Source organism: Capsella rubella, unplaced genomic scaffold (genome assembly GCF_000375325.1).
Source record: "Capsella rubella cultivar Monte Gargano unplaced genomic scaffold, Caprub1_0 scaffold_5, whole genome shotgun sequence".
Taxonomy (NCBI): Eukaryota; Viridiplantae; Streptophyta; class Magnoliopsida; order Brassicales; family Brassicaceae; genus Capsella; species Capsella rubella.
In genome coordinates, this window is record NW_006238919.1 from 6,866,624 (window position 1) to 6,880,608 (window position 13,985).

Below are 13,985 nucleotides of genomic sequence, written 5' to 3' on the forward strand. Positions count from 1 at the left end.
GTTCCCTTTTTACTTTGGTTGTAGTAAACTAAACTAATTTAATTAAAGATGTCACTTTAACATTTTGTATATTGAGTTGAGTAAAACGCGTAATTAAGGAAGCTACACATCACAACACATACCCAGCTATGACGTGACTGGTGAGTGTTAGATATGGAGACGCTGAGCTGGCTTCAACTCTCTCTCCTTCAATATCTTCTTCTTCACTATTTACTATTATATAATCTCATTCTTTGTCCTCTCTTCTCTTCTCATGTCATTCACATATCTCTCTTCAATCTTCTTGATCACTATTACATTTGTCCTCTCTTCTCTTCTCATCTAATTCACATATCTCTCTTCTTTGATCATTATTGTTTCTTTCAAGAACAAGAAACAAAAGATGGGAAGCTTTCTCAACCTCATTGTAGTCATCGTCTTCGTCTTCTCTTCATCTGTTAACGCATGTGATCGATGTCTTCACAGTTCTAAAGCATCTTACTTCTCCTCTGCTTCAGCTCTCTCTTGTAAGCGATTCATTCTCATCTCTTTACTATCTGTTTTGTTTCTTTTTCTGATGTTTTGTTTTTATGGGTTGCAGCTGGAGCTTGTGCTTATGGCTCTATGGCTACGAGTTTCTTCGCCGGACACATAGCTGCAGCTACACCTTCAATCTACAAAGACGGTGTTGGCTGTGGAGCTTGTTTCCAAGTCAGATGCAAGAACCAAAAGCTTTGTAGCAGTAAAGGAACCATTGTAATGGTCACAGACTTAAACAAGAACAACCAAACCGATCTTGTACTTAGCAGCAGAGCTTTTAGAGCTATGGCTAAACCTATCACTGGTGCTGACAGAGCTCTTCTCAAACAAGGCATCATCGACATTGATTACCAAAGGTTTAACTCTTTAAAAACCCTTAAAACTCTTTTCGTTTCCTTAATCAATCAACACTAATCATAAAACAAAAATAAAAACAGAGTACCTTGCGATTACGGGAACAAGAACATGAACGTAAGAGTAGAAGAAGCAAGCAAAAAGCCAAACTACTTAGAGATAAAGCTATTAAACCAAGGAGGTCAAACAGAAGTAGTAGCCATAGACATTGCACAAGTTGGTTCGTCACGTTGGGGTTACATGACAAGAAGCCACGGAGCTGTATGGTCTACTGATAAAGTACCAACCGGAGCTTTACAGTTCAGGTTCATCGTCACAGGAGGCTACGACGGCAAAATGATTTGGTCGCAAAGTGTTCTTCCGGCTAATTGGGTAGCTGGTAAAACTTACGACGCCGGTGTACAGATCACAGACATTGCTCAAGAAGGTTGTGACCCTTGCGATGCTCACATCTGGAAGTAATAAACTCAATTCCAAATTCTTTTAGGTACACAACATAATCTTTATAGATTCATATATATGTAATGTGTAACAGAAGAACACAAGAATATAACATTGTGCTAAGAAAAAGCAAATCTTGATTCCATAAGAGATTTCATAACATTTACTTTACAACTGGGGAAACGATAATTCGAAAGAAACGAAACGGAAACCCTAAATTCGTAAACAAGATTTGAACAAACCCTAATTCCCAAATTCAAGAACTGGTGAATTTGGTAACAGCCTTGGTTCCTTCAGAAACAGCGTGTTTAGCGAGCTCACCGGGGAGAACAAGTCTCACAGCAGTTTGAATTTCCCGAGAAGTAATCGTAGGCTTCTTGTTGTACCTAGCGAGCTTGGATGATTCAGAGGCGAGCTTCTCGAAGATGTCGTTGATGAAGCTGTTCATGATCCCCATGGCTTTGCTTGAGATTCCGATATCGGGATGGACTTGTTTCAGAACCTTGAAGATGTAGATCTTGTATGTCTCGACGCTCTTCTTCTTCATCTTCTTCTTCTTGTCGCCGCCTGCTCCGGCTTCTTTCGGAAGTTTCTTGCCGGCTTTTGGTTTCTTCTCCGCCGGAGCTTTCTCGGCTTTTGATTTGTCTTCCACTGGCTTCTCGGCGGCTGGTTTCTTCTCCGCTGGCTTCTTCTCTGCTCTCGGCGCCATTGTTTTGACTTTGTTTTTTTTTTTTCTGGGTGAAGGAAGAAGAAGAAGCACAGATCTATGTGGTTTTGGTATCTTCCTTGACGAAGATGAGTTTTGGTTTTATAGTAGTTCGTGTAATTGATTTTATTGGTTCTTAGATATTAACGAGGATCGATGAGGTGAGAAGATCTTACCCGTTGATTTTATTTTTAATCGACGGTTTGTAAGAAGTGCTTATAAATTAGGAAAACTTATAAAGCGGGATCGCTGACGTGTCAAATATTTGGTGTATGTTGGCGCGGCGTTAAATTCTCCGTTCCCGCTACATTATATTCTACATGGGCTTTTCTTGGGCCTGATCCAAACAAATTAACAAGAACATAGGCCAACGTCAAAAACCCAAAAACACTATCTTAGCCGTTTATTACTTTCCATCGACTTATAACAAACAAGTCTCATTTAGCCTTTTTTACACTCACTATCGTAAAAAACATCCATTGACCGTTATATTTTGACCCGGTCCAGCCGGTTTATCCAATTGCGAACATATAAACCGAAAAAATTATTGTTATGCTTTACTGTGTATAAGGAGATGCATGATTTGGATTATAAAGACGATCAAACAAAGATAAGTAAGAAGTTTGTTTGATCATAGAAATCACCATCCATCACACAAAAACAAATTAACAGAAACACATCTCATTATTCGATCGGTTCAGATGTGATTTTTGAAAAAGAAACTTCATTATCCATCTCCATAAGACCATAACCATCTAGTACGTGCATGCATGATATAAGGTTGCTTTTACGAGCAGAAATAGAAGACCATCGTAATAACCAAAGCTAAAAAGGCAAACATAGCTAATAAACATACATAAGTCCCCATATATATATAATCCAAACAAGCTAGTCACCATGCATGTCACAGATAAGATGCCAAGGAAGATAGCAATCTCTTCGAAAACCCTAGCGTATGATGGACAAATCATGAACAAGGCTGATATGAATAAAAAACTGATATGTTCTTGTTAATTTTTATTATCTGAGTTTTTTTTTTTTTTGCAGTTAATGAAATGAATCATACAGAAGAAGATCATGGAGGTGGTGATTATGATTATGAGTTGGATCAGCTCTTCCTTGTACATTCTGATATTACATCTTTTCTCCATCAGGTACACTTGAGTTGGGTCCTTTTGATAATCTATCTGAGAGCTCCTCTGTGTCCTTTGTATGGTTGAAAAAGATGAACAATTTGTTAATTGAGCCATGTTTCCATGTTTTGTCAATCCTTTTTGGTGATATATGCTCTGTATCATGAGTTATGGCTAATCATTTGTTGAATATCAGATTGATGAGCTTGTTGTGCAAACCATGAAGCGTAAGACCGTGGGACGAGAGAAGTTGGATCCTTTAGATCTGTCTTGTCTGATATGCTGTCCACACTTAAGGTATCATTTCTTTTTACCTACTGTGTATTTTTTTTTTTGGGCTTCTTGTGTTAACCATTTGTTTTAGAACTGTATTCTATTTTAATTATGCAGCCATGGTTTCCACGATTGCAAGAAGTGATATCTGAAAATCTGAATTCCTTAATCATCAGAATGCGTCAAAGCTGACGGCTAAAAAGATTAAGAATTTGATCATTGCAAACATTTTTGAAATTGAACTGAAACATAAAAAGACACAATTTTAACATCACTAGCTTCAGATTATGGTGATTCAAAGGAATATAAGCCAAGAATCTCATCATCTCATAGAAAAAAAAACATACAATATGATTTTTATTATAAAATCTAACCAACATGAATCAATTGCATTACATTTTTATATTTAATAAATTGGTGGCCTGATGATACCCAATAGAGCGCATAAGTTTGTAAGGTAGTCTAAATACACAGGAACTAAATACCCCAAACAATGTTCGGGTACATCGAATAGAACGATACAACATTCCCTTGTAACGCTCTTGAACTTCAAATGCTCCACTGACTTAACACATTGCGGAACTTTTTTAAAACCTTTCAAACAAGCAAATGGTTTTGGTAGCCACCCTTCAGCTGACACTGGAGCAAACGCAAGTTCATCATCTGACTTTGGAGCAAACACAAGACCATCATCGTTACCTTTGATTTGAGAAACTGATAATATTATTACAACTATCATTGATAAGATTGAGACAGACATCTTCCCACTCATGTTTAAGTGTGTTTGATTTTTATAACTTGGATTTTGTGTATTGTGATTATGACTGTGAGTCTGTGAGACTTTGGGACTATCATTCTTAGTATTTATAAGGGGAATTTCTCAAATTTGACTCATATTTAATGTGATATAACTAGATGGCTCACTCTAGTGAGCCAAATATTTTGGAATATTCTTTTATTTGGATAAAACAGCTAACACTCTATCTTTTATATGATAATCACAAATTAATTTCCTTTAAAAGAAATCTGTCCACGTAATTCCCTTTCTTAACTTTCTTCAATTGGAAAGAAATATAACAAAACAAAGAAACTAATACATAGTTTCTCATCTTTAAGACCATCCCCAATGTATTTATCTATTTCTACCTCTAAAAAGGAATATTCCATATAGATTAGATTTTTAATTTAGTATTAATACCTTCTACTTTTAAAATTTACAAATTAACCCATCTAACTTTAACATTTGTAAAAACTACAAACTAACCTATTTATTTAAAGAATTATTCTACAAACAAAAAAGTTAAACTCTACATAAAAGAAGACATTATTGATTTATTTTGGTTCTATATATAAAAAATTTAAACTTAAAATGTTTTTAAAAATAATTTTAAATATTTTGTTATATTATTAATTTTTAAAAGTATTAATTTTATTTATTATAATCATAGATACCAAAAAATTAAAAGTTAAAGGATTCTTTTGTAATTAAAAAAGTTGAACTCTAATACTCTATTATAGAGGAAAAAATAGAGTTCATATATATATATAGTAAAATATAGCAATTTTTATATTAGAGGTGGATATAGAAATGAGGAGAAGTGAATTTTAAAATAGAGTATAGAGGCAAATATAGAGGTGGGTTGGAGATGCTCTAAAACAGAGAATACAATAGAGAATGAAAAAAAGAAAGCAAATCAAGACGGTAAGAATTTGATCATTGCAAACATTTTTGAAACTGAACTGAAACATAAAAGACACAATTTTAACATCACTAGCTTCAGATTATGGTGATTCAAAGGATTGTGAATAAGCCAAGAATCTCATCATCTCCTATATAGAATAGAAACATACATTTGATTTTTATTATAAATCGTCTAAAACATGAATCAATTGCATTACATTTTTATATTTTATAATTAAATTCTTGGCCTGATGATACCCAATGCATCGCATAAGATTTCAAGCGAGCCTAAAAACTCAGGAAATAAATCCCCCAAACAATGGTCGGGTAGATCGAGCAGAACGCTACAACATTCCCTTGTAACGGTCTTGAACTTAAAATGCTCCACTGACTTAACACAATAGGGAACTCTTTTAAAATCTTTCAAACAAGCAAATGGTTTTGGTAGCCACCCTTCAGCTGACACTGGAGCAAACGCAAGTTCATCATCTGACTTTGGAGCAAACGCAAGACCATCATCGTTACCTTTCGTGATTTGCAAAACTGATAATATTATTACAACTATCATTGATAAGATTGAGATAGACGACATCTTCCCACTCATTTTCAAGTGTTTGATTTGTATAACTTGGATTTGTGTATTGTGATTATGCTGTGAAACTTGGGACATCATTCTTAGTATTTATAAGGGGGAATTACTCAAATATGACTAATATTTGATGTGATATAACTAGATGACTCACTCTAGTGACCCAAATATTTTGGAAATATTCTTTAATTTGGATAAAACAGCTAACTCTCTCATCTTTTATATGATAATCACAAATTAAATTTCTTTAAAAGAAATTTGACCACGTAATTCTCTTTCTTAACTTTCTTCAATTGGAAAGAAATAAAACAAAACAAAGACACTAATACATAGTTTCTCATCTTTAAGACCATCTCCAATGTATTTCTCTATTTCTACCTCTAAAAAGGAATATTCCATATAGATTCGATTTTTAATTTAGTATTAATACCTTTTACTTTTAAAATTTACAAATTAACCCATCTATTAGTTTTTAGTAAAAAGGCCCAAACTTTTAGTAAAAGAGCCTAAATTTTTCAAAAAACTATTAAATTTACTTAAAAAACCTCCATATAATTTTAGAAAGTTTTATAACATATTATAATTTTTCTTAAGAAGGTCCAAGGGACCAGAATAATGTTGTGCCGGGGCTGGTCCTGCAAGCACTCTTTTCCTCCGGTGTCTCTCTTTCTAACATATGAACCAGTAAGTTAATAAACCCTTAGAGCACCCCCAACGGGAGTTCTCCGACCAATCTCTCACCATTAAAATAATTGAAAATATATAAAAAGAGAGGAAAGAGAGATGACCGGTTCTCTAAAAAGAACTTTGCCAACCCTCTAAAGAACCTCTCTCGCCACATGTTTTAATTTTATTGGTTCATCTCTATTTATGAATTAAATTTAATTACATAATAAAACTAAAATAAAAAATAATATATATTAATTTCAGAGATACACTTGGTGAGATATCCACCGATGGTGATGGCCTTATGTCATTCTAATTAATAGAATGGGTTTAAACCGTTTTCGTTTATAGCTGCATTTATAGCTTAATCCTTTGGTTTGTGAAACAGGATCCTACATATGGCCTTCAAAGTCAAATCTCTGGTTGGATAATCCAATGCTCATATCTGGTGAGAGGAAGGAACTTCATTTCATATCTTGGCATGCTTGAGTCTAACCGTGTCCAAGTTATACGGGAACTACCACTTGATGATCTTCTTGGAACAAAAGCCTCCACTCCTATAGAGCTTTCTGTCTATGAAAGCTTTTTCTAATGGCAGGTACGTGTTATGTTTGATAATTTTGCATGATACTTATTGAATCAATTAAGCTTTTTGTTTTTGTTTTATCTCAACTAGTTAGTTTTGTTTTCACAGATGGAGTGGATTCAGAGGTACTTGATGATGAGGAGGATTGGAGGATCATGTTTGGTCTTGTGAAGTATACCTTTCTACTGGTCAAGGCTTTGAAGATTTCTCCATGCATCTCAAATACAAAATTCACGTAAGCATCTTAGCCACACATAAATAAAAACTAAAATTATTCATCGTCTAACCATTTGATTCCAAGAAAGTCCTACCTCAGATTTTGACTCCCATGCTATTTTTTTTCCACAGGATAAGAATTTAGCTGAAGAAGAAGAAGATTTCGAAGAATATCAAGAAAAGAAATATGCATTTGAATTTTACAATAAAATCTATCAAAATGACTTAAACTGTATTACATTTATCTTAATAAATTACTGGCCTGATGATACCCAATGCAGCGCATAAGCTTTTAAGCGCAACGCGATAGCTAAAACGTACAGGGAAAAAAACCCCTAAACAATGTTCGGGTAGATTGAGTAAAACGCTACAACATTCCTTTGTAACATTCTTGAATTGAAAATGTTTCACTGCTTTTACACAATTCGGAACTTTTCTAAAATCTCCCAAACAAGCCAATGGCTTTGGTAGCCACCCGTCATCTCCCATTGGAGCAAACGCAAGATCTTCTTCTGACATTGGAGCAAACGCAAGTTCATCATCGTTACCTTTCGTGATTTGAAAAACTGATAATGTTACAACTATCATTAATAAGATAGAGACATAGACACGTGTTTTTTGCATGTTCCCACTCATTTTTTTTAAGTGTTTTGATTTGTGTAACTTGGATTTTATATTTGTGATTATGACTTGAGAGACTGGGACACTTGGGATTTTATATTGTGATTATGACATCTTTTTGAATATCCAAGCTAAAATAACCCATATTCTTGTGGATCAAAATACTGTTTAACACTTTCTTTTTGTGATAATCACAAAATTAAGTTTCCTTAAATGAAATTTGACCACAGAAATATAACATATAAGAAGCAAAATACAGCGAATTTAGTCTTCCATTGTTTTCTTTCAAATTGACTTTAATTTCTTCAATTGGAAAAAAATGAAACTAAACAGAGAATACAGAGTTTCTGATCATCTTAGGGAAACTAAGTTTTTGACTATTGACCAAGACAGATGTGATATCTTGTCACGAGTTTTCTTCAATTTAAGCTTTTGTCTTGAATGCATGAGTTGTTAACTATATCCTAATCTCTCCATTGTTGTAGAGAAATACAAGGAATAAGCAAAAATAATCCAAGACATAAATTATATTAGGGTAGGAAGAGGAGATACAAGACTCATAGAAGATATAAACTATAGTATAATCAAACTGATATAAAATTATATGATGTTGAGAGACATTTCTAGTGATCACACATTTTAAGAGAAATTTGATATTTTGTCATCTCTTAGCATTGTCAAACATTACATGGAAGAGAAGCTAATAAGTTAGCTAGCTTCGATGACATTTTAGATTAGATAGATAAAAATCATGGGATGATGAGACAAGGCTTTGAAGCCTTAGAAATAACACAAATCTGATTCCCAAAGTATTGTACATGTAAACTAATTGAAAAACCATCACAAAAGCAACACATCTCATAGTTTTCTCATAGACATTAAGATAGACAACAACAATACCAAATAGAATCAAGTTTTGGAAGGTGTTAAAAAAAGTTTTGATAACTGTCAGAGAGGAAACATAACCACTCCAGAAACAAACTTATTTCAAGAACCCTGTAAAGGAACGGTTCGTTATCTTCTTAGTTGGTGCGGCTTTTGAAAACATCAAGACCCATTTCGGTTGGATCGGTTGCTTGAAGCTCCACTTGAATCCCATCTAGTTCTCTCTTAAACCTATCCTTAGAGCTCGCGTAAATCATCTTGTCTCTCACTTTAGCAGTGTCTGGAGACCTTTGCCACACGAAAAAAAACAAACACATTGAAGCAATATAAAGGACATGACTATGTATATATGTTAGTTGAAAACAGCGAATTTTTACCACGCGATGAAGAAGATCTTGCTCTTCTGGCAATTCTCAGCAGTGACAAAATCGTAATCGTAAATGCAGTATCGGCATTCTTCAGCAGGAAGACTTGCTGCAAAGTCATCATATGATTGTTCAGGTTCACCAAGTTTCTCAACGATCACTTGCTTATCTTCAATCTTGTAGACTATGGTACGAAATGTTCGTTTCGCTTTCAGTTCCATAAACTTTAGCTTGCAATCATCATGCACAGCCATTCCCGATGCTGCGTTTGCCTATTATCATTTTCCAATACACACAACACAAACACTTGTAAAAGATGCTCATCTCTCTCAAAAACACAAATTTATAAACCAATGATCACCCAATTTGGAGATTGTAAAACAAGTTTAGACTTCAATTGGTGACGATTCCTGAGAAAAGAAGCAACTCATATATGGATCGAACTAGCATAACAACTCATATGAACTTCAAGCTGAAGAAACACCAGATTCCTCATACTTGATTTCAAATTAACTTAAAAGTCTTAGATATATATAAATTCCGATCACACACACACAAACACAAAAGCATCAAAGATCCGAGTACATAGAGTTCAAATCCCAGATCTAACGAGCGAGAAGCAAACGAATTTGAACTCGTATCGACTAGCAAAGCAATCAAAAGCTTCAGAAATCGAAGAAACTTTAAAAAGAGAAGAAGAAACTGAGCTCACCATGGCTGAATCAAACCGATTTCAAAATTCTGGTAGAAAAATGAAGAAGACGGAAGAAAGATATTTTTCTCCGGTCGACAAAAAAAAATCAATGGAGAAAATTATGAATTTGTGTCTTTTTTTTTTTCTTCACTGTTTCTTCTCTTTTTTTTTTTTGGGCTTTGTGTTAGCGTTATTTGTAAGCTATCCGAATCATTTTATTAATATGGAAACGTATTTCATTTTGTTTATATGTTTCTTTCCATTTGGATAAGAATATATAATAAAGTTTTTTTATTTTGCTCACTCTTCACAAATTATTATAAACATTATTACCCTACCTTGCTTTATTGAAAATGTCATCGATTAGGTGATAAATTCGTGGACAAATTCGGTACCGCTTCATGTTTGGGGATATACAAATATGGTCAACACAACCAATTTTTAAAGATAATTCTTTCGATACAAAACCATAAGAATGAATGAAAAGAATGGTCAATACGACCAAATCCGATCATAATCTTCTTAGTTAATGTATCTGTATAGGTCAGTCTGGTCCTGGACAGTTGTTAAAGAGAAACTTTACTCATCCATTTCATAAAATGATACCAAAATGGGTTCATCATCTTCAATAGACGATTTTGGGTCCTTACACACCATTTTAGAACAACATTGAACACAAGAACACCGCGATATAAACGGAAGCTGTTTAGGTTTCATAGATTCTTCACAGCAAAATGTATAATATAAATTGGTAACATTATCACTCCGAAACAACATCATATAGATCTTTCTCAAAGGGAAAAATGGATAATAAACTTTCGGGTTTACTTTTTTTAGTTGGCACGGCTTCTGAAAACATCGAGGTCCATCTCGGTTGGATCAGTTGCCTGAAGCTCTATTTGAATTCCGTCTAGTTCCCTCTTGAACCTGTCCTTGGAGCTCGCGTAGATCATCTTGCTTCTCACCTTAGCTATGTCAGGGCACCTTTGCAAAAACACAACAGTACATATATAAGATGAAAACCATTAGAGAGAGAGATAATGAGAAAGGAAGACACAAGAATTGAATAGCTACCAAGTGATGAAGAAGATCTTGCTCTTCTGGCAGTTCTCAGCAGTGACAAAGTCGAAATCGTAAATGGCGTAACGGCATTCATTAGCTGGAAGACAAGCTGCAAACTCATCATAGGTTTGGACAGGCTCACCGACTTTCTCAACGACAACTTGCTTCTGCTTCTCTTCGATCTTGTAAACAATGAAACGGTGTGACCTTTTCGCCTTCAGTTCCAGAAATCTCAGCTTGCAATCATCATGCACAGCCATTCCCGATGCCGCGTTAGCCTGTTTTAAACCCATATAACCATGAAGATCAGAACATCTTTTCACACTACTACATAATCAACAGTCTCAAAAACTTGAATTGATAAACTCGTGATAGCAATTAAGGTCACATTCTCAAACCTCAACATGAAAAAGACAGATAATGTGAGATGAAACTCATGAATCAATAGTGGAAACAACATCCAACAGTTCAAGAAAGAAGTGATTAAAGATCAACATCAAGCAACACAAAAAAAACTAAAGATCAAATGGAGTGAGAGTGAGTGATCGAGGAGAAATGGATCAAACAACCACAACAACACCAAAATTGATAAATGTTCAACAAGAATAAGCCCTAAATCAAACTGATTTCGAATTCTCGCTATCAAAGAGAAGCTCTCTCACACAGTTTTGATCCTAGATCAGTCACACAACGATCAACAAAAACACCAAATCTCAGAGATCTACGAAACCAAAAGTCCATTAACAGATCTAACGAAACAACAAAAATGAGCAAAAGCAATCGGAACCAGAAGATTTAGCAAGCGAGAACCAAACACAAATCGAGAGAGAGGCGGACGCAGTACAGATCGAGGGATTGAAGGTATAAACAAAATAAGTAGAAATTGAGCTCACCATGGCTGGAAACACACTAGTATCAGAGCGAAGTCGTGCTTAGAAGAAGAAGAAGAAGATATTTTTCTTCAGGCGGCTAAGAGAATCGACAGAGAGAAGAAGACGGTCACCTTTTTTTCTTTGTCAATTTCTTTTTCTCTCTTTCTTCCTCAATTTATTCGGAAGTCCAACCAATATTAATTATATTATTATTGAATATTGTTTTTTTAATTCAATACTATAATTAGATTCATTTTATTCAACCCAGTCTTTTTGGTAGGTGTTTTAATTATATCATTGATTTTTTTTTGTAAATTAATTAAAACATTGACCAAAAATATATACATGTAAGTTTTTAAATATAAAAATAGAAATATAAGTGATATTCCGAATTAAAATTTTGAAATCTCATTATACCATTGAATCAATAAGTAATTTGATGGTCCACAAACTTGAATTTCGATAAATTTTGGTTAATTCAGAAGAAATAAATAAAAATTATTAAGTTAATCTTTAGTTTAAATAAGTTAATCTTTAATTTAAATACCGATTTAAGATTAGATGGTTAAAATTGTATATATAAAAAATAATCCAAAAATTAGAGAAAAATATCACAAACAATAAACAAACCACTGCAATATAGTTCGACAAAAGTTTTGGGTTCTTTAAACCGTTTACAAAAATGATTCTTCTCCTATATAGTTTTAAGAAGATGGAGAGTGGAGACTCTTCATAATTTTATCTACAAGTCTAAACCATATTGGTACTTTATCATTTTCAAAAGTTTTGAATACTCTTAGTTGGTTTCCTATCTTACTAATAGATCTACAAAACTTCCAATACAAATTAAATGTTTAATTAGTACTTCTCTATTATAATTCAAATACTAGTCCCATATATGAATGCTGATAGCTATTAGCTAAGACTTTTAGAGCCAAAAAAATCTTTGAACACTTATACACACATTTGGTATGGGTCTTTTGTGCATAATGTAAAAGAAATGTGAAAATTTTCCATATAAAAAATAAATAAAATCATATGCCAAAACAAAATTGTATATCGTATTTTCTTGGCATAGAGTATATATATTTTGGTGAACAAAAAAAAAAGAGTATATATATTTATTTAATAGCCAAATTACAATAAATGAGATTCTTGCAAAATTCAAATAAAAAGAACGAGAGGTACGTGAATCATATTGGCTCTTCGGCATCTCTCAGTTGGCTCTTCCACACTTACGTGAATCATATATTGGCTCTTCGGCATGTTACACTAGCCTCACCGCTTATTAAATTGAAGCCCATTACCTAAATTAGGCCCGATATTTATACTGTATTTAAACAAATTAAGCCCAGATCAGCTCAAGAGCAAACATATAGTGAAGACTCATTACAAATTGCTTCTATCCATTATTAGTGTTGTAAAACATGGAACTGATGATCTCAGATCAATTCTGTAAACAAGTCTACATGATTATAGTAGTGAGTCTCTCTATACCCAAATTACAATCAGTCATCGGCTTTCGAACTGTTAATATTCATTGTCACATCCTCTGCATTCTTGGCAACTTCGACAAATATTAGTCTACCATCTACAATCTGAAACCAAAGATACACACAAAAGAACCAAAATGTAACTTCAGTACATCTGTCAAGAAGTTCAATAACGTTATCATCACAATGAACACAGACCAACTTCAATATATCTTCAGACTCTAATCAGCATTTCTACAGTAGATTCTAATACAATGGATCACACAAGTGTCCTGACTAGTGGTGTTGAGGTTAAGGACAATATTGTGCCAAGAGACGAGTTTTCGATAAGTAAACTCATTACAGTACAAAGTCAAACCTATTCAAGTGTTAATGAAAGATGTTTCAATTGGATTTTCTAACCTTCCCATCTAAGCTTTTCATTGCCTTTCGAGCATCATCTTCAGATTCGTAGGTGATAAAGCCGAACCCTTTTGGTCTCTGTGTTTTTGAGTCCCTAATAAGCCGAGCTGAAACAAACCCACATCACCAAATTTAACTAAGGAACAAAAATACAGCTTCATCAAACATATTCAGTTTCGTGTCTGCACCTTCTTTAATTTGACCAAACTGAGAGAACAATTGCCTCAGAGATTGATCTGTAGCGTAAGCTGATAACCCTGCACAAGATATAAATCTGATCAAACCAAACCAAGCATACATAGAAAGAATCTAAAAAGAGAGATAAAACAATAACATACTGCTTACGAAGAGCTGAGCTGAGACTCTCTTAGCCATCTTTCAACAACCCCAAACTGTTTCGAAAGAAACCCTTTAATAAAGAACGAAA

General features: G+C 34.0%; 5 protein-coding genes across 5 annotated transcripts; 1 reads left to right on the forward strand and 4 right to left on the reverse strand.

Annotated features, from left to right (window-relative positions):
• The first annotated feature begins 250 nt into the window (after positions 1–250).
• LOC17886545 (expansin-like A1) lies at positions 251–1,459 on the forward strand. The gene is made up of 3 exons (XM_006291624.2): positions 251–506; positions 581–875; positions 957–1,459. The coding sequence occupies exons 1-3, from the start codon at positions 383–385 to the stop codon at positions 1,333–1,335; spliced, it is 798 nt and encodes a 265-aa protein (XP_006291686.1). The 5' UTR covers positions 251–382; the 3' UTR covers positions 1,336–1,459.
• LOC17885406 (histone H2B.6) lies at positions 1,435–2,101 on the reverse strand. The gene has a single exon (XM_006292796.2). The coding sequence runs from the start codon at positions 2,021–2,023 to the stop codon at positions 1,571–1,573; it is 453 nt and encodes a 150-aa protein (XP_006292858.1). The 5' UTR covers positions 2,024–2,101; the 3' UTR covers positions 1,435–1,570.
• Positions 2,102–8,542: 6,441 nt separating this feature from the next.
• On the reverse strand, positions 8,543–9,878 carry LOC17885874 (actin-depolymerizing factor 2). Its single transcript, XM_006291966.2, has 3 exons — positions 9,748–9,878; positions 9,048–9,307; positions 8,543–8,958 (listed from the first exon to the last, which is right to left on the reverse strand). Exons 1-3 carry the CDS (start codon positions 9,748–9,750, stop codon positions 8,808–8,810), a joined length of 414 nt encoding a protein of 137 aa, XP_006292028.1. The 5' UTR covers positions 9,751–9,878; the 3' UTR covers positions 8,543–8,807.
• A 417-nt stretch (positions 9,879–10,295) lies between these two features.
• Positions 10,296–11,806, reverse strand: LOC17884812 (actin-depolymerizing factor 1). Its single transcript, XM_006291960.2, has 3 exons — positions 11,685–11,806; positions 10,804–11,069; positions 10,296–10,713 (listed from the first exon to the last, which is right to left on the reverse strand). Exons 1-3 carry the CDS (start codon positions 11,685–11,687, stop codon positions 10,563–10,565), a joined length of 420 nt encoding a protein of 139 aa, XP_006292022.1. The 5' UTR covers positions 11,688–11,806; the 3' UTR covers positions 10,296–10,562.
• A 1,169-nt stretch (positions 11,807–12,975) lies between these two features.
• Positions 12,976–13,969, reverse strand: LOC17884806 (cold-inducible RNA-binding protein). Its single transcript, XM_006292042.2, has 4 exons — positions 13,897–13,969; positions 13,747–13,815; positions 13,559–13,665; positions 12,976–13,261 (listed from the first exon to the last, which is right to left on the reverse strand). The coding sequence occupies exons 1-4, from the start codon at positions 13,931–13,933 to the stop codon at positions 13,172–13,174; spliced, it is 303 nt and encodes a 100-aa protein (XP_006292104.1). The 5' UTR covers positions 13,934–13,969; the 3' UTR covers positions 12,976–13,171.
• Positions 13,970–13,985: the final 16 nt, after the last annotated feature.

What these genes read in the sequence shown, in the direction of transcription:
- LOC17885874 (XM_006291966.2), bottom strand. An exon ending in AAGATCTTCTTCATCGCGTG is followed by an intron (nt 8,959 to 9,047) that starts GTAAAAATTCGC and finishes CGTGTGGCAAAG; the next exon opens with GTCTCCAGACACTGCTAAAG.
- LOC17884812 (XM_006291960.2), bottom strand. An exon ending in AAGATCTTCTTCATCACTTG is followed by an intron (nt 10,714 to 10,803) that starts GTAGCTATTCAA and finishes GTTTTTGCAAAG; the next exon opens with GTGCCCTGACATAGCTAAGG.
- LOC17886545 (XM_006291624.2), top strand. Translation starts at nt 383, where the DNA reads ATGGGAAGCTTTCTCAACCTCATTGTAGTCATCGTCTTCGTCTTCTCT. An exon ending in CTCTGCTTCAGCTCTCTCTT is followed by an intron (nt 507 to 580) that starts GTAAGCGATTCA and finishes TATGGGTTGCAG; the next exon opens with CTGGAGCTTGTGCTTATGGC. An exon ending in ATCGACATTGATTACCAAAG is followed by an intron (nt 876 to 956) that starts GTTTAACTCTTT and finishes AAATAAAAACAG; the next exon opens with AGTACCTTGCGATTACGGGA.
- LOC17884806 (XM_006292042.2), bottom strand. Translation starts at nt 13,933, where the DNA reads ATGGCTAAGAGAGTCTCAGCTCAGCTCTTCGTAAGCA. An exon ending in AGCTCAGCTCTTCGTAAGCA is followed by an intron (nt 13,816 to 13,896) that starts GTATGTTATTGT and finishes TATCTTGTGCAG; the next exon opens with GGTTATCAGCTTACGCTACA. An exon ending in TGAAAAGCTTAGATGGGAAG is followed by an intron (nt 13,262 to 13,558) that starts GTTAGAAAATCC and finishes CTTTGGTTTCAG; the next exon opens with ATTGTAGATGGTAGACTAAT.
- LOC17885406 (XM_006292796.2), bottom strand. Translation starts at nt 2,023, where the DNA reads ATGGCGCCGAGAGCAGAGAAGAAGCCAGCGGAGAAGAAACCAGCCGCC.